At 36.9% G+C, this 18,751-nt stretch overlaps 1 protein-coding gene across 3 annotated transcripts in view; it reads left to right on the top strand.

The window, feature by feature from the left end:
• Positions 1–17,136, top strand: part of NEK4 (NIMA related kinase 4) — a 28,200-nt gene extending 11,064 nt beyond the window's left edge. Inside the window, exons 7-15 of one of the 3 annotated variants that reach the window (XM_055414035.2) lie at positions 2,171–2,578; positions 4,643–4,792; positions 5,329–5,478; positions 6,455–6,521; positions 7,275–7,381; positions 8,489–8,577; positions 11,122–11,327; positions 11,776–11,909; positions 16,132–17,136. In XM_055414035.2, coding sequence (XP_055270010.2) covers positions 2,171–2,578; positions 4,643–4,792; positions 5,329–5,478; positions 6,455–6,521; positions 7,275–7,381; positions 8,489–8,577; positions 11,122–11,327; positions 11,776–11,909; positions 16,132–16,224 — 1,404 coding nt within the window. In that variant the 3' untranslated portion in view covers positions 16,225–17,136. The other 2 variants (XM_055414034.2, XM_088831859.1) reach the window with 2 other exon arrangements.
• Positions 17,137–18,751: the final 1,615 nt, after the last annotated feature.

Here is an 18,751-nt window from a genome sequence, read left to right as displayed (position 1 = left end):
TAGGACTGTGTAGCCATCACCTCTGTCACATCATTCCAAAACAGTTTCACCACCTCAGAAGGAAACCCCATACTTATTAAGTTGTCACTGCCCATTCCCTTCTCCGACCAGTCCCTATAAAACACCAGTGTGTTTTCTGTTTGTACGGGTTTGCCTGTTCTGAATATTTGATATAAATGGAATCCTACAATATGTAAACTTTTGTGTCTGGCTTCTTTCACTTAGCATGTTTTTGAGGTTCATCCAGGTAGCATGTGTCAATACTTCATTTATTTTTATGTCTGAGTAATACTCCATTGTATTTGTATACCACAATTTGTTTATCCATTCATTCACTGGTAGATATTGGGTTGTTTTCATCTTTTGGCTATTGCTGTGAACACTTGTGTACAATATTTGTTTGAATATCTGTTTTTAATTCTTTTGGGTATAATATCTAGGAAAGAAATTGCTGGGTCATATGGTAATCCGACGTTTAACTTTTTGAGAAATGACCATACTGTTTCTCCTTAGTGTTTCATTTCACATTTTTACCAGCAATTCCTGAGAAATCTAATTTCTCTTCAACTTCACCAGCTCTTGTTATTTTCTGTTTTTCCAATTCTAGCCATCCTAGTGGATGTGAAGTGGTATGTTATTGTAATTTTGATTTGCCCTTGACTAACGATATAGAACTTTTTGGCCATTTGAAAGCCTTTTTTGGAGAAATATCTATTAAGTCCTTTGCCCATTTTTTAATTGGATTTTTTTTTTTATGGTTGAGCCCTAAGAGTTCTTTCTATAGTATGGATACTAGACCCTCATTAGATATATGATTCAGAAATATCTCCTTCTGTTCTGTGGATTGTCCTTTCAATATCTTGATAGATAATATCCTCTTATGCACAATTTTCAATTTTGATGAAGTCTAATATATGTTTTTTTCTTTTGTTGCCCATACTCATATCTAAGAATCCCTTGCCAAATCCAAGGTCATGAAGATATATGCCTGTGTTTTCTTACAGGATTTTTATAGTTTTCGCTCATATATTTACATAATGATCCATTCACAATTTTGTATTATTGTAAAATACTTGTTGTTTAGTTGCTAAGTTGTGTCCAACTCTTTGTGACCCCATGGACTGTAGCCCACCAGGCTCCTCTGTCCATGGGATTTCCCAGGCAAGAATACTCAAGTGGGTTGCTGTTTCCTTCTCCAGGGGACTATCCCAACCCAGGGATCAAACCCGCGTCTCCTGCATATGTAATGTAAAATTTACCATTTATACCATTTTTAACCAATTAATTTCATTTTGTACCATTTTAAAGCATACAATTCAGTAGTCTTTTAATTACATTCACAATGTTGTGCTGCCGTTCACCATATCTTGCAAAACCTTTCATCATTCCAAACAGAAATGTTGCTCCCTGTTCCTCCTACTCCCAAACTCTGGTTACCCTGGCAGACAGAAACCTACTTTCTGTCTCTGAATTTGCCTATTATAGGTGCCTCATATAAATGGAATGAAACACATTTTTTCCTCTATGTCTAGCTCCTTGTTTATTCCACTTAGCAAGTTTTCAAATATTATTCACATTGTAGGCAATGGCAAGCCACTCCAGTACTCTTGCCTAGAAAATCCCATGGATGGAGGAGCCTGGTAGGCTGCAGTCCATGGGGTCGCTAAGGGTCGGACACGACTGAGCGATTTCACTTTCACTTTTCACTTTCACATTGGAGAAGGAAATGGCAACCCACTCCAGTGTTCTTGCCTGGAGAATCCCAGGGAAGGGGGAGCCTGGTGGGCTTCCATCTATGGGGTCACACAGAGTTGGACACGACTGAAGTGACTTAGCAGCAGCAGCAGCATGTTATCAGAACTTCATTCTTTTCTATGGCTTTATAATATTCCATTATATGTATATACCATATTTATTTAATAATTCACCTGCTAATGGCCATTTGGATTGTTTCATCTTTTTGCCATTGTGACTACTGCTGCTATAAACATTGGTGTAGAAATACCTGTTTGAGTCTGTACTTTTAGTTCTTGGGGCACATACCTTGGAGTGGGATTGTTGGGCCTTATGATTATTCCATGTTTAACTTCCTGAGGAAGTTTGCAGCACCATTTTGAGTTAAATTTTTTATATGGTGTATATAATAACTTGGAAGCATGTTTTCACTCAGGGTGAAGATGAATGTTTGTTCCAGGAGAAGCCTGTAGTCATTGGCCCCTTGAAGATACCCACAAGTCTGAAAGACCACACCTACAAACCAGACATAAGCAATACTGCAGACTCACTAGCCACAATCAGCAGGGTGAATATTGACATCTTACCTACAGACAGGAGGAACTTGATGAATGACGGCTTAGTTCAAGAGAATCCACCAAGACACCTAGACGCCCCTAATGAACTGGAAGGTAAATGTAATATTTCTCAAGTAAAGGAAGTGTTGCAGGAGAACAGCAAACCCAGTGCTCTACCTGGAAACCGAAGTCCCACATCGTCCTCTCACTGTGTCACTGGAGAAAGGAATGACCCAGTGAAGCCTCTGCAGCCCCTAAACAAAGACCAGAATTTACCAAAAGACCAGGTGAGTGACACGCACAAGGTGTTGGTTTCAGAGAGAGGATTGAACAGTGCAGTTACAAAGATGTGGGTTGTGTTCTTGTGCTTTTAGGAAAATCTGTTATTTCCATATAAGAGTTTAAATGTAACAGACCAAAGGATGGGACCTGAGGAATTCTTGGATCCTTTCTTTGCCCTGGTATAGGGTACTTGCAATTCTCTATTAGTGTGTTCTTTTCCTATTTCTGCATCATTCGTCTTTAGTCTTCCAAGTGAATGGGTAACTGTGGGTAGAAAGAAAGCCAGAATGTGGGATCTTAGTTCCCTGATTAGCGATTGAACCTGTGTCCCCTGAACTGGAAGGCAGACTCTCAACCATTGGGCCACCAGGAAAGTCCCAGTCTTGTGCTTTTTTTGTTAAATTCTGATTCTATTGTAAATGGAATTGTTTTCATAATTTCATTTTTGTAGTATACATTGCTTGGTATAGAAATATTAATTTTTATATATTAAATTTTTATCCTACAGCCTTGCTTAACTCATTTATTCGTTTAATAACCTTTTAATAATGTATTTATTAGAATTTTCTGAATATAATATCACATCATCTACAAATTGAGATCCTTTTTCCTTTTTAATCTGTATTTCTTACTTTCTTCTTATCTAATTTCCCTGGCTAGAACCTCTAGTACATTGTTGAATAAAACTGATAAGAATTGATATCCTTGTTTTGTTCCTGATTAATGTGTTTCTTACATCAGGCTTTAGAGGGCAGGGTTTTTTTGTTTTGTTTGATAGAATTTCATGCCTGGCATTTCTTTTTTGTTGTTGTTATTATTGTATTGTTGTTGATAACAGTGGAAGACTTTTTTTTCAAGACCAATTGGATTTCGTGGAAAAACTCCTTAATTCATTTGAACAGTTACTCTTGTATGTGTAAGCTTTAAATATTCTGTACTTAATACCAGCAGAGAAACATTTATTTCACTTTTAAGAATTAAATCACTCATTTTTTATTATCTGGGCCCTGTTGGCTCACATGGTAAAGAATCTGCCTGCAATGCAGGAGACCGTGATTTGATCCCTAGGTTGGGAAGATCACCTGGAGAAGTGAATGACTACCCACTCCAGTATTTTTGACTAGAGAATTCCATGGACAGAGGAGCCTGGTGGTCTGTAGTCCATAGGGTCACTAAGAGTCGGACCCAACTGAGCGACAAACACGTAACATCCTTGTTTAACTAGCATATCACATTGTTCCTTTCTCTTTCTCAAATGAACCACATAGTGGACTTTTTTGATAAAAATTGTGTTGATTAAATGACATTTGATTACCAGTGTCCATCTTCTTGAAAACTTAGATATTCTGATAGTTAAAAATTAAAAATTAATGTAAGAAGCTATTTTATTTTAATGTTTGGTTTCTCAAACCAGCTATCCAAATAAAAATACCAAGTCCTTGGTGATCTTTATAATTTAAAAGTTAATTTATTTTATCTTTACTACTGCTAGAAATTGTTCCTGATTTCTGAGCATCTAATATGTGCTAGAAATGGTATTAATTACTATAGCGCCCACTCTCCTCTAATCCTCCAGTATTCACGTGATCAGTGTGAAGCATTGTACCCATTTGTAGATGGGGAAACAAAAGTTCAGGGAGATGTGACTCCATCTAAATCCAAAGTCATGGTGTTTTCGTGGTGTTTACAGAGGATATCCACATAACTAATGTTTACTTGGGACATATGTGTATATTAAAAACATTTGTTCGTTTTCTGAATAGAGAACCTATAACTAAATTGATCATTGGAAATTTCAGGTTATAACAATCTGAGTAATTTAACTGAAAAAAATTATTTTTATTTGGGAAAAGAGAAGAAAACCCAGAATACATGGATAACTGATGCCAACATTTGGTCTTTGGCTATCAACACTGAAAATAAGCATTCATTTTGAGACAGTTCCTGCTTTCATTTTTAATTTTAAGAATAGATATGGAGGGTTTGGCCATTTAGGAGTTCAAAAGACTGTTTCACTATTTTACTTTGGTTTTTTGTTTGTTTGTTTATTTCATTTTCCTATTTTTAAGGATCAAGTTGCTGGTGAGTGTGTTACAGGAAAACAGGACAGAATCCACCCAGCTTTCCAGCCACACAGCTCTGGGTTTGGACCTTCCCAGTCTCGACAGCGGCGGCAGAAGAAAAGAGAACACACTGAGTTCAGTGGGGAAAAGAGACAGGTCAGCAGAGATCTCTTTGGAATAAGTCACCGTGCTGCTGCTTGTGAAACAGATTTTAGGAAGCTCCATTTCTATTTAGAATGATGTGCCAAAAAGGTACACAAAATCTGAGGAACATACGGAGAAAGGTAGAAATGCTAAGTATTAATTATTAAATGTCAGTGAGTTGGAAGCAAAGTAAGAATTTTACCTTCTCCAGCAAGGATGGACAGTTCATTTTGAGAGTTAAAGGAACAGGCCGACAAAGATAAATCTCTGATTCCTCCTATGTCATGTTAATGAATAGTTTCTCCCTCAACTTCTGCATGAGATCGTGTTACCCTCTCATTTCTGGAAGTAACTTTCACAGGCACCCTCTCTGTATAGTTTCTTAAGTGGTCATTCACTTTTGGCTGAGTTTCTTTTCCCCCAAAATTCAGTGTTTTAAAGTTCTGAGAGGGAATCACTGACAAATACATAAATGTACCCGTGGGTGACCTTTGCAGGTGGATAGTATATGAAATTTATAATCTCCCCCTCTTTGTTAATTATTTAAGTTCCAAGAGACTCCATCTTGCCTTTTGCCTTCTCTTCCCACTGTTGGAAAAATGGAATGCACATCAACACAAAAAGATGCTGAAAACCAAAGTAGAGTGGTCACTGGATCTGTGAACACTTCGAGGGGCAGTGAGATAGCATCATCAAAGGTTTGTGAGAGTATATGTTGGATTTTTAAAAAAAAAACCTGATTATAAAGCTTTTTGGTAAAATAAACACTGCTTATATTGTGAGGTTTTATGTGAAAACATCTTAGGTCTGCTTTTTGCCAAACACTGGAAAGTGCAAATTTGTGATTCTCAACAGAAGCTTTGATTGAACTGGACAGCTTCTATCATTCCAGAGCTTGTCACTTCTAGTTAATTAAGGAGACCAAGTAGATTCTGAGTGTAGGAAAGCAGAATTCCCATTTCCCCTTAGACAAATGAGTTCTTCCTAGAAATGAGGGCTCTGATCGTACTGGCAAGTAGTTGTAACCCTGATGTGAACTAGTTTCAAATGGACACTCCAGACTTCCCTTCACAGAAGTAGTCCGGTGGTTAAGAATTAGCCTGCCAATGTGGGGGACATGGATTCGATCCCTGGTCCGGGAAGATTCCACATGCCATAGGGTAGCTAAGCCTGTGTGCTGCAACTACTGAAGTCCGTGCGCCTCTGTGCCACAACAATTGAAGCCTGTGGGTCCTAGAACCTGTGCTCTGCAACAAGAGAAGCCACCACCGTGAGAAGCGTGTATAACACAGCTAGAGAGTAGCCCCCGCTCACTGCAGCTAGAGAGAAGCCCGCACAGCAACGGAGACCCATCACAGCCAAAGATACATACATATATGAATTAAGTTTTAAAAATGAAAAAAAGGGACACTCCTTAAAGGTTTGTGTAGTGCTGGATGATATGTCATATATTGTAGGTGTTATAAGAAGAGTGAATAGGGAAAACTTCCCTGGTGGTCCAGTGGTTAACTTCCCTGGTGGTCCAGTGGTTAAGACTCCACACGTCCAATGCAGGGTGTGCAGGTTTGATTCCTGTTCAGGGAACTTAGATCCTGCGTGCTGTGTGGCGTGGCCCAAAAAAAGAGAAAAGAATAGTGAGTAGGAATGGAAGTAACTCTTAACTTTCTTTAAAAGGACCGACCATTATCAGCAAGAGAGAGGAGGCGACTGAAGCAGTCACAGGAAGAGATCTTCCCCGGAGGTAAAGTTATTCTGTTTCCTTCATCTAATGGAGGCTATTGGTGTGGCTCACAGACACAGCACTGGACTGATTGTGAGGTGTTAGGAATTTCTAGTATCAGTAATCCATTTGGGAAACGAATTCAGAAGAATTTTTGAAATATCCTGGTCAAGCCTTTTAAACAATGAGCATAGTATTGGATCTGGAACTTGTGTTATTAAAAGGAAGAAGGATACTAAAAAGAGAGCAAGAGAGCTTTGAATGGCAGTAACGACTGGGAAATTTCAGACAGGAAAGCAATCGAGCGAGAGTTTAATGTTTCCATGTTTAGAGTCTGCTGGTCAAAGAAGTGCTCTCTTCTCAGAACAGAGAGAGGAAGCCAGGAGAATGGTGCTGCCCCGGGCTGAGGGCTGCGATCATTCTTATTACTGTTATCTAAAGACAACATATGCTAGCAGTTTCCATTTATTGAATGCTGACAGTATCTCAAACATTGTGGTAAACATTTTGAGGGCATTATCTCTTTTCATATTTTTCAGCTGAGGAGACTAAGGGTCAGAGGGGTTAAGTAACTTGTCCAAGGTCACGGCACTCGTAGACCTGGAGCTGAGATTTGAGCTGAGGTGTCCCCAGCACCAGAATGATGATGAATATGCTGTCTGAGTTCCTTTAGGCTGGCCCTTGCTGGGGTGTCTTCCATACCCCAGTACAAAGCGCTCTTCTGTTGAAGCCAGTCCACCACAAAGAACTGCTGGGGGTGGGTCACTTTTTCAGGCCCTACAGTGAGGAGAGCTTCTCTGGGTCCAGCGGGACCAGTGAAACCACAGGAAGGCCACCTCAGCCCTGCTCGAAGGTCATCTTCCGACTGCAGTGTTGCTCAGGTACATTACGTAGTCCCAAGGGAAATGGTGGACATGTTTACATCTGGCAAGCCTAATATGGTAAACCTCATATGTGCCAGCTCTGTTTCTGGAACAATGCTACTTAAGTTACATCTTTCACACTTCCTCTAATAAGGAAAAGAACCGATCAATAATAATTTAAAATATTTTGTTTCATTAAGGGTGTGAATTTTTCAGGCACTCTTGTAAACACCTGGCAGTTTAGTTAATATCTTTCTTAGGTAGTCTTTTAAATAATACTTCCAAATGGCATCCACTCGGCAACACTTCACTTATACTGCTCAGTTAACAGACCAAACAACCTGGCCAGATTTTAGTCTCCCTAGCTGATTGTTCCTTTGTTTCCTGTTTGTGTTGAAGTACCTTAGTTTTTGGCGCAGGGATGATATAGGAGCACCATCTGGTGGCATAATTTGTAATTGCAAGGTGTTCAACCCACATTCACTTTTTTGTCTGATAATTCATACCGTGAGAATAATTATTCAATTTTCTGTATTCCAGTTTTTGACGTTATTTCTAGGAGCATATAATTTTTTTTAAAAGGAAACTTCCTGTCCTTTAATGATTTTTTTTTTCCCTTTAACAAAAGTCTATGATTTAGTTGTTTCATTAATTAAGATAGTCTTATTTTCCAAAGTTGTAACATTTGTGTATAATTATATCTGGTAATCCTTTTAAGCATTTAACAAAGAGTCTCATATGTGAGCACACTGAGGTTACTTTTAATTTAAGTGGCATTCTGTCTTGTTTAAATTACTAACATTCCTTATGGTACCAGCCCTCTGCTTAGAAGTTGAAACACCAGAATTGTTTGTCCCCTCTCCTCTGGAAGGGAAGTTTTTTCATAGTTGAGACCTTCCAGGAACTTATAAAACTTCACCGTGATGTTCTTTAGGGTTCGCTTATGAACTTCATGGGTGAACTAGGACATGATTTGGTAAAGTAACTTCAATTTTTATGTCCAGTAGTTCTACTGTTATTGAACCTAGGTGCACATTGTGTCTAGACAGTGCATCTAAGACTGTTTCATGTGTTACATTCAAGTTGTGTTGTCATGTGAGATTTTGTTTTTCCAAACATTAATAGGAAAGGAAACTCGCCCATTGTCTCTCAGAGGATGAGTTAAGTTCTTCTACAAGTTCAACTGATAAATCAGATGGGGATTCCAGGGAAGGGTAAGTTCTTATCTTTTTATCTCCCTTCATAAATTGGTTCTATTTGAATTCATTTTATTTTTAATTAAAAAATTTTTTATTGATGTATAGTCAATTTACAATATTCTGTTAATTTCTGATATACAGCAAAGTCACTCAGTTATGAATATGTATATTCTTTTCCATACTCTTTTTCCACTATGGTTTACCACAGGAATAGACTGTAGTTTCCTGTGCTAGACAGTAGTAATCCATCCTTGTTTATCCATCCTATATATAATAGTTTACATCTGCTAATCTCAAATTCCTAGTCCTTCCCTCCCACACCCCCTGCTCCTGTGGCAACCACAAGTCTGTTCTGTCTTTGAGTCTGTTTCTGTTTCACAGGTGTGTTCATTTATGTCATATTTTAGGTTTCACAAGTAAGTGATGTCATATGGTATTTGTCTTTCTCTCTTGACTTACTTCACTTAGTATGGTAAGCCGTTTATATTGCTTCAGATGGCATTATTTCACTCTTTTTAATGGCTCAGTAACTATCTCGCATCTTCTTTGTCTATTCATCTCTCGGTGGACACCTAGATTGTTTCCATGCCTTGGCTATTGTAAACAGTGCTGCTTTCAACATAAGGGTACATGTATCTTTTTTAATTATAGTTTTGTCTAAGTATATGCCTAGGAGTGGGATTGTTGGATCATATGGCAACTCTATTTTCAGTTTTTTGAGGAACCTCCATACTGTTTTCCACAGTGGCTGCACCAGTTTACATTCCTACCAACAGTGTAAGAGAGTTTCCTTTTCTCTACAACTTCTCCAACATTTATTATATGTAGAATTCTTAATGATGGCCATTCTGACTGGTGTTAGGTGGTATCATAGTTTTGATTTGCATTTCTGTAATAATTAGCAATGATAAACATTTTTTCATATGCCTGTTGACCATCTGTATCCTTTCTTTAAAGAAATGTCTATTTTGGTCTTCAACCCATTTTGCTATTGTGTTTTGTTGTTGCTGTTATTGAATTGTATGAGCTGTTTATGTATTTTGGAAATTAATCCCTTGTTGGTCACATTGTTTGCAAATATTTTCCCCCAACCTGTAGGTTATCTGTTCTTCTTTTTTTATGGTTTCCTTTGCTGTGCAAAAGCTTATAAGTTTGCTTAAGTCCCATTTGTTTGTGAATTCATATTAAATGTACATTTATAACAGCATTCAGACCTATAGTACTGTCATTAATAATGTTGTAAATGGTTTTTGGTATATGCTGGAACCAAAGTTCTCTTTCAGTGAACACATCTGATTTTCATTCAGAATTCTTATAAAATGTCTTTAGATCTGTGGGTTTAGTTTTTATCAATTTGGCCATTATTTTCATCAGTTTGGCCATTATTTCTTCAAATATTTTTTTGGACCCCCTCCTGCCTTCCTGAGGATCCTACATGTATATTAGATTTGGCGATGGACAGGGAAGCCTGGCTTGCTGCAGTCCATGGGGTCGCAAAGAGGCAGACACAACTGAGCGACTGAATTGAACCGAACTGAAAGTTATCCCATAGCTCACTGATGATGTTCATTTTTTTAGACTTTTTTTTCTCTGTCCCCCGCCCCCCTCTTTTTTTTTTTGTCATGCCGCTTGGCTTGTGGGATCTAAGTTCCCTGACCAGGGATTGAACCTGCACCCTTGGCAGTGAAAGCACAGTGTCCTAACCACTGGACTGCCAGGAATTTCCATCTGTTCCATTTTTTATAGAGTCTGTTGCTCTCTCTTTAAGTTTACTAATCTTTTCTTCTGCAGTATCTAATTTGTTCATCCCATTCGATGTATTCAACACATTGTACTTCTCATTCGTAGTTCAGTCTGGGTCTTATTTATATCTTCATTGCCTTTCCTTAACATGCTAATCCTTCCTCTGTGTTGGTCATATGGAATATATATTTCATAACCTCTTTAATGTCCTTTGTTTACTAATTGTCACTTGTGTCACTACTGGATCTGTTTCTATTAATTGATTTTTCTTCTTCACAATTGTGTGCTGTTTTCCTGCTTTGCATATCTGGTATTTTTGACTCAATTCCAGACATCGTTTACTTTATCCTATTAGGTGCTGATATTTTTATATTTCTTTAAATATTCTTGAACTTTGTGCTTGTATATAGTTAAATTACTTAGAAATAGTTGGGCAGAATTTATACACAGAAACTGGGGCCTTCTCTTTCTGGCTCTTTCCTTTCCAAGACTCCTTATTTACTTTCTAGTGGCAGTGGTGGTCTTGAACTCTGGTACATGGTTCTGCAGGTAAGAAAGACTGTGGGTTTTCTTTTGTACTTTAGCTCCCTATGACCTGTCCTTAGGCTAAAAGTATTAACTCCCCTCCAGAATCTGTTTGTAAATTTTATACATTCCCCATTGCCCTCATAGTTAACTTTTGTATTTTGTCCAGAGTTTATACTTATTTGTGGAGGGGTCTGTCTGTAAGAACTTACTTGTTCATTGGGAAGCCGAACTTCTTAATTTCCAGTGAAAAATTGTCATGAAGCAGTTTTTTTTTTCTTTTCTTCCCAGTAAAGGTCATACAAATGAAATGACTGACTTGGTACAACTGATGACTCAGACTCTGAAGTTGGACTCTAAAGAGAGCTGTGAAGATCTCCCAGTACCAGATCCAGTGTCAGAATTTAAACTTCATCGGAAGTATCGGGACACGCTAATACTTCATGGGAAAGTTGCAGAAGAGGCAGAGGAACTCCATTTTAAAGAACTTCCTTCAGGTGGTCAGTTTATTGTTTTACACCAAACTGGAGAGCATGTGTTTACTGGAGAAATGTATCAAACTAAGGATCTAATGTTTGCAAATTTTTTTGTTTTTTAAATTATTTCCTTTGGATATTCCATAAAAATATATCTTATTTTATGTAATGGTTGTGTTCCAGAAAAGTTGCATGAAATTTTATTTATAACAATAAATGTAAATAAATACATATTTGGAATTTTTCATGTGGATATTCTTCACATTAGACAATTGCAGTTTTTAGTTTTAGGAGATGGTAATGAGATATGAAGCATAAGTACAGTCATTAAAAATACATGAAGTCATTAAACCAAACTCTTGTCAAAGTGAAAAGAATCTTAACATGACAAGATTTTTTAAAAAAATCATTGTGTTCTTACTGAAGTGGTGAAAGTTCATTTTTCCCTGTTGTTGTTGTTGCTTTTTAGCTATCATGCCAGGTTCTGAAAAAATCAGAAGAATAGTTGAAGTCTTAAGAGCTGATGTAATTCGGGGCCTGGGGATTCAGCTTTTAGAGCAGGTATATGATATTTTGGAAGAGGAGGATGAATTGGAAAGAGAGGTAAGTATCCAAACTTTAGCTGTGTCAGCTGCTTGTGCTATGGAATTTTTTTACTGGCCTTTTGGGTTATAATTAACATACCATACGTTTTGCCCATTTACCACCATAGTCAATGTTAGAACATTTAATCACTCCCAGAAGAGCCCCTGTCCCCACTGAGAGTCATTCCTCATTGTCTTTTAGGCCCTTCAGCTCTGAACAACCACTAATATTTCTCTCTCTGTAGATTTGCCTATCCTGGACATTTCATTTAAGTAGAATTGTAAGAAGCTATGTGATCTTTTGTGATTGATTTCTTTCATTTAGCATATGTTTTCAAGATTCATCCACGTTGGAGCACATGGAAAACTCATTCTTTTGTATGGCTGAACTTTGTTTTTCTGTTCACCAGGTGATGGACAGTTAGATTGTTTCCACTTATTGGCTATTGTGAATAATGTTATGAACATTTGTGTACAAGTTTTTGTGTGGACATATGTTTTCGTTTTTCTTGGGTATCTTCCTAGGGGTGGAAATTGCTGAATCATTTTGCCCTGGCTAGAACCTCCAGTACAATGTTGAATAGACGTGGTGAGAGTAAACATCCTTATCTTGTTTCTGATCTTAGATGCAGCAGTCTTTATTAATTATGATGTTAACTATCAGTTTTTAGATATTCTTTTTCAGGTTGTAGAAGGTCCCCCCCCCCTTTTTTAAGAATTTTATTTTAATTTTATTGTTTTATTCTCTATGGTATTTTATTTATTTTATATTTTAGGGGTGAAGGTCCTGTTTCTGGTTTGCTGAGTGTTTTTATCATGAAAAGGTGTTAGGTTTGTCCATTGCTTTCTATTTAGGTGATCATGTTTGTGGTTTGTTTTTTTTTTAATGTGTTATGTTACATTAACTTGTTTTTGGATGTTAAACCGTCTTTATATTCCTGAGATAAATCCTGCTTGGTCATGGTCTAAATTGCTTATTAGATGTTGCTAGAGTCATGTTTCTAGTACTTTGTTGAGCGTTTTTGTGTTGGTGTTCACATGATACTGATCTTGGTCTTCAGTTTTCTTTCTTCATGATATTTTTTACTGGTTTTGTTATCAGGGCAGTACTTGCCTCAGAATGAGTTGGGGCGTGTTCCCTCATCTTTTGGGGGAAGAATTAGTGAAGAACTGGTGTTAATTCTTTTTGAAATGTTTGCAATAGAATTCACCAATGAAAGTATCTGGGATCTGGGCCTGGGCTTTTCTTATATATATGAATATATATATGGGCTTCCCTGGTGGCTCAGATGGTAAAGAATCTGCCCGCAATGCAGGAAACCTGGGTTTAATCCCTGGGTTGGGAAGATCCCCTGGAGGAGGGCATGGCAACCCACTCCAGTATTCTTGCCTGGAGAATTCCCATGGAGGAGAATTCCAAGAGGAGCCTGGTGGGGTATAGTCTATGGGGTCGCAAAGAGTCTGACACAACTGAGTGACTAAACACATACGTGTTTAGTGTTTAGTCACATATGTGTGTGTATATCTATATACACACATATATGTATATATGTGTGTGTATTTATAAATCTTTTGGCCATCTTGCCATGGCATGTGGGATCTTAGTTCCCCAACCAGGGATTGAACCCTCACACCCTGCATTGGCATTGTGGATGGAGTTTTAACTACTGGACCACCAGGGAAGTCCTTGGGCTTTTCTTGGTGAGTAGTTTTTTGTTGGTGAATTCAGTGCCTTACTATATTCAGATTGCTCTTCTAATATCTGTGTCTTTCTAGGAATTTGTCCATTTCAACTAAGTTATCCATAATTGGCAATTATTAATAGAAATCCTTTTTAGTCTTTTTTATTTCTATAAAGTTGGTTGTTTAGGAGTCTGTTGTTTAATTTCCGTAAATATGTTACATTTCTCTATTTTATAGGTTCAACAGTGTATTATACACATGCTGGTTTTTTAATCATAGTAAAGTACACGTAACTTCAAATTTATCATTTTAACCATTTTTAAGTATTTGGTTCAGTGCTGCAGTCCATGGGGTTGCAAAGAGTCAGACATGACTGAGCGACTGAACTGAACTCAGTGGCCTTAAGTATGTTTTACATAATTGTGCAAACATTACCCATCCATTTCTAGAACTTCTTTCATTTTGCAAAACTGAAATTCTGTACCAATTAAGTGAAAACTCCCCATTTTCCCTACCAGCTCCTGGGAGCCACCATTCCAACATCTGTGTCTATGAATTTAACTAAGCCTTGATACAGAGCCTAAACGTAGCATCTAGAAAAAGTAAAACTTGCCTGTAAAGAAAACTACAGGCCCAGATGGCTTTGCTGGTGAATTCTTCCAATCATCTAAGGAAGAAATAACACAAATCCTATACAAATTCTTTAGAAAACAGAAAAAGAAGGGACATTTTCCATTTCTTCAGAAAACCAAAACTGTGATGTCAAAACCCAACAAGGACACTTACATGAAAGAAACATAAAACCAGTATCTCTCATGAACATCTTAATCATCTAGTATTTTGTTGAAGATTTTTGCATCAATGGTCATAAGGGATATACATTTATATTTTTCTTTTCCTATAGTCTCCCCGTCTGGCCCTAGCACCAGGGCAGTGCTGGCTTCATGAATTGAAGTGCCAGTAAGTGTTCCCTCCTCCTTAACTCTTGGAAGAATTTGAGGACTGAAAACAGTTCCTGTCCACATGTTTGGCAGAATTCAGCAGCAAAGTTCCAGCACCTTTGTTAGCAGGTTTAGATTATTGATTCAGTTTCCTTGCTAGTTATGGTATATTCAGATTTTCTATTTCTTCGTGATTCAGTTTCGATAGGTTTTATGTTTTTTGGAATTTGTCCATTTTGTCTGGATTATGCAACTTGTTGGCGTACAATTGTTCATAGTATTCCCTTAGAATCCTTTTATTTTCATTAGAATGGTGGTAATGTCTCAAATCCATTTCAGATTTTAGTAATTTGAGTCTTTTTCCTTAGTATAGCTAAAGGTTTGTCAATTTTGTTCATCTTCTGAGAACCAATTTTTCGTTTTTTGATTTTTCTGTAATATTCTGTTCTGTTATATTCTTCTCAGCTCTAATCTTTATTATTTGCTTCCTTTGGCTAGTTTTAGGTTTAATTTGTTCTTTTTCTACTACTTTAGGTTATAAAGTTAGGTCGTTGACTTGAAATCTTTTTAACATAAGCACTTACAGCTATAAATTACTTCCTTAGCACTGCTTTTGGTGCATCACTTAAGTTTTGGTATTTTCTCATTTTCATGTCTCTAAATATCTTAAGTTTCCTTTGTGAATTTTTTTTGTTTGGTGCACTGGAGTGTGTTGTTTAATTTCCATAAATGAGTGAGTTTTCTAGTTTCTTCCTGTTACGGGTTTCTAACGTCATCCTGTTTTGGTCAGAGAAGATACTTTGCATGTCTATCTGTCTTTTTAATCTATTGAGACATAATTTGTGGCCTACTATATATGTCTCTACTGGAAAATGTTTCTTGTGCACTTGAGAAGAATGTGTATCCTATTATTCTTGGGTAGAATGTTTCTTATATGTCTGTTAGGTCTAATTAGTTTTTTTTATCTTGCAAGTCATCTGTTTTCTTATCTTCTGTCTGGTTGTGCTGTCCATTACTGAGAGTGTGTATTGAAGTTTACAATTATTATTTGTAGGACTGCTTTTTCCTTTAATTCTGTGAAGTTTGGCATCATATATTTTGCTCATCTGTTATTAGGTACATAATTGCTTATAATTATTTTATCTTTCTGCTGTATTGATCTTTTTGTTAACGTATATAAAGCTGAAACTCATACTTTGGCCACCTCATGCGAAGAGTTGACTCACTGGAAAAGACTCTGATGCTGGGAGGGATTGAGGGCGGGAGGAGAAGGGGACGACAGAGAATGAGATGGCTGGATGGCATCACCGACTCGATGGACATGAGTTTGAGTGAACTCCGGGCGTTGGTGATGGATAGGGAGGCCTGGTGTGCTGTGATTCATGGGGTCGCAAAGAGTCGGACACAACTGAGTGACTGAACTGAACTAATGTCCTTGTATCTTGTATTTCTTATGACTTTATTTTTTGATATCTTGACATTTTACATTTTTATGTAAACATATATTCTCCCATAAGGTTTCTACCCTTGATATTGTGGCTTAGAATACCCCTTTTAAGACTATAGAAATATTTTTTCTACTATATACTAATTTTTTTTTTTATGTTTCCCAAATAGGTACATTTGCAGGAGCACATGGGTGAACAGTATGTGACTTATAGTGTGAAGGCTCGCCAGTTAAAATTTTTTGAAGAAAATGTGAATTTTTGAGAATTTATCTAATATGCTGCCAGAATAAAACTATTTTCAAAGGTTTTTGGCTTAAACAAATACAAACCAACCTATAACAATGACTGGAGGCCATTCACCATCCTTTTATCTTGTTGGCTTTTTAACCAGAAAAAAATTGGACAAAACAGTAATACCGAAGCAAACTTACAAAAGAAAAAAAAAACCTTGGCTATCTTATTCTCTTTATGAGGAAAAAAATCTATTTTAAGACATTTGTTTGATTACTGTTTGCTGAGCCTTAAACCAACCTGATACCTAGAACTATTTTTTTAAGGTACTTTGAGCTTGAATACTGAGACAAAACATACTGGATTGGAAGTTCTACATTATACTATAGTGATAAAAGCAATAGGGGAAAAAATGACATATCCAGTGATATTACTTTTTACTATTAATAACTGTAAGTAGCAGTTGATAAATTATTTTTTTATAATTCTGGGAGTACATTTAAAGATATGAAGTTATATATAGTACCTGAGCAATTGAATTTCTTTTTTTGCATATTAATGTAATTTAACATTTTATTTCCATTTAATATGGACCTCATTCACGGTATATAAGAACTGAAAGTAGGAGATATTTTGGCCTGTAAATAAATATGTTTTTGCAGACTTGTTTTTTTTTTTTTTAGGATTTATTTTTCCATCAGCGGAAACATCTGTTAAACACTAATACCTTTTCTAATTCAGCGATTTTTAAGTAATAACATCCAGATCCTTTTAGTTATGTTGGACAGATTTGTCTCCAGAAATTTGTCTTCTTATACATCAAGATATCAATTGTCTTCCCTTAAGTGTATAATTGCATATCACATATTTTATTTGTTGTTTAATAAGGTATAATGCCCATTTAGCAAGTAGCTTTTATAAAATAAAAGTTTTGATTAGTATATGCAGGACTCTATACCTTTTTTGAAAATTACACACATACATAAAATAGTAAAATGTTCCCTTTCTAGTCCCCTAAAAGACTTTTATTTAGTTTTTATTATATGCCAGGTACTAGGCCAGTGTTCATGGCCTAATTTCTGAAGCTTCTTAGTTTTATTTTGAAGGGTTTGTTATATCGCAGCTCTAAAACCATCTGATCCCAGTGCCCAGCTGGGGACAAATTTTTGGTTTTTCTGAGCTATTTACCATTTCTTGCATGTTTTAGAGATCCGTAATCTTTCTTGGGAAGTCAACTTTAGTTTTAATGAAGTTTTCTAACTTATTTGTGTAAAAAAGTTATATATGTTATTTTCTTAAAGTAAAAAAAAAAATTCCCTCATACATTTTTAGTCCCATTCTGTATATTTTTAAATCAGTTTTTATGCTTCTGTTGTTTTGTGGTTTTTTTCTTGAGTGCCTAATCATTTTTCAGCTTTATTTAATTTTAAAACACATTTTTAAGACTAAATTTTCCTTTCAGCATGTCTTTGGCCACATTTGAGACTTTTTATGTTTTATTTGACATTAGTTTGTAAAAAATCAATAATTCTTGTTTTGATTTTCTCTTTTAAAAGTACTTTTTAATTTCCATCTATTTCCAAAGCGAAGAAATTTCCTCCTTGCTCAAGCTACATTGCAGTGTTACTAAATATGACCTGTACAACCTCTATTTCTTGGAATCCTTTTTTCCTGTAGCTTAGTACATGATCCATTATTAGAATGGCCCTATGTGCAGTCACTCAAGGTGAATTGTTTCACGCATAGGCAGAATCACTTCTCCACTAAAAAATGGAAGTGTTCTACATCGGCACTAATATGGTAGCCACTAGTCATATAAAACCTGTTGGGTCTTTGCCATGTGGCTGGTTGAGAAACTCAATTAAAAAAAAATTTTCTTTCTTTGGATGTGCCATGCTGCATATGGGATCTTAATTCCCCAACTAGGGATCAAACCCACGCCCCCTGCATTGGAACAGTCTTAAGCACTCGATGGCCAGGGAAGCCCTGAGGAACCCAATTTTTAATTAAACTGAAGACACACATGACTAGTAGCACCTTACTGGACAGCACAGCTCTGCATCCATTTAGTAAATATGATGGAGTGCCTGTGTGCCATGTACTCTTAAGCAAACAGCAGTGAGCTTTAAGAAGGTTCCTGTTCCCATGGAGCTTATGCTTTGGGGTGGATGATTAACAAATACATACTGAGATATAGTAAATGCCATGAAAATAAATACAGAATGATGGGGCATACCCAAACTTTTATTTTGATAGGATAGTAGGAAATGCTTTTTTATAGTCACATCTGCGTAGGGGTTCCCAGGTGGTGCCAGTCCTAAAGAACCTGCCTGCCAGTGCAGGATGTGGGTTCAATCCCTGGGTTGGGAAGATCCGCTAGAGGAGGGCATAGCAACCCACTCCAGTATTCTTGCCTGGAGAATCCCATGGAGAGAGGAGCCTGGCGACCTACAGTCCAGAGGGTCACAGAGTCAGACATGACTCAAGTGACTTAGCATGCACGCACTGGGTAGGGACCTGAATGAAAGGAGAGAATAAGTCATGTATACCTAAGGGAA

Source organism: Moschus berezovskii, chromosome 24 (assembly GCF_049115385.1).
Source record: "Moschus berezovskii isolate FMDL1 chromosome 24, NW_MosBer_1.0, whole genome shotgun sequence".
In the NCBI taxonomy this organism is placed as follows: Eukaryota; Metazoa; Chordata; class Mammalia; order Artiodactyla; family Moschidae; genus Moschus; species Moschus berezovskii.
The sequence above is the reverse complement of the archived record's forward strand: the minus strand, read 5'-3'. Positions and strand labels throughout refer to the sequence as shown.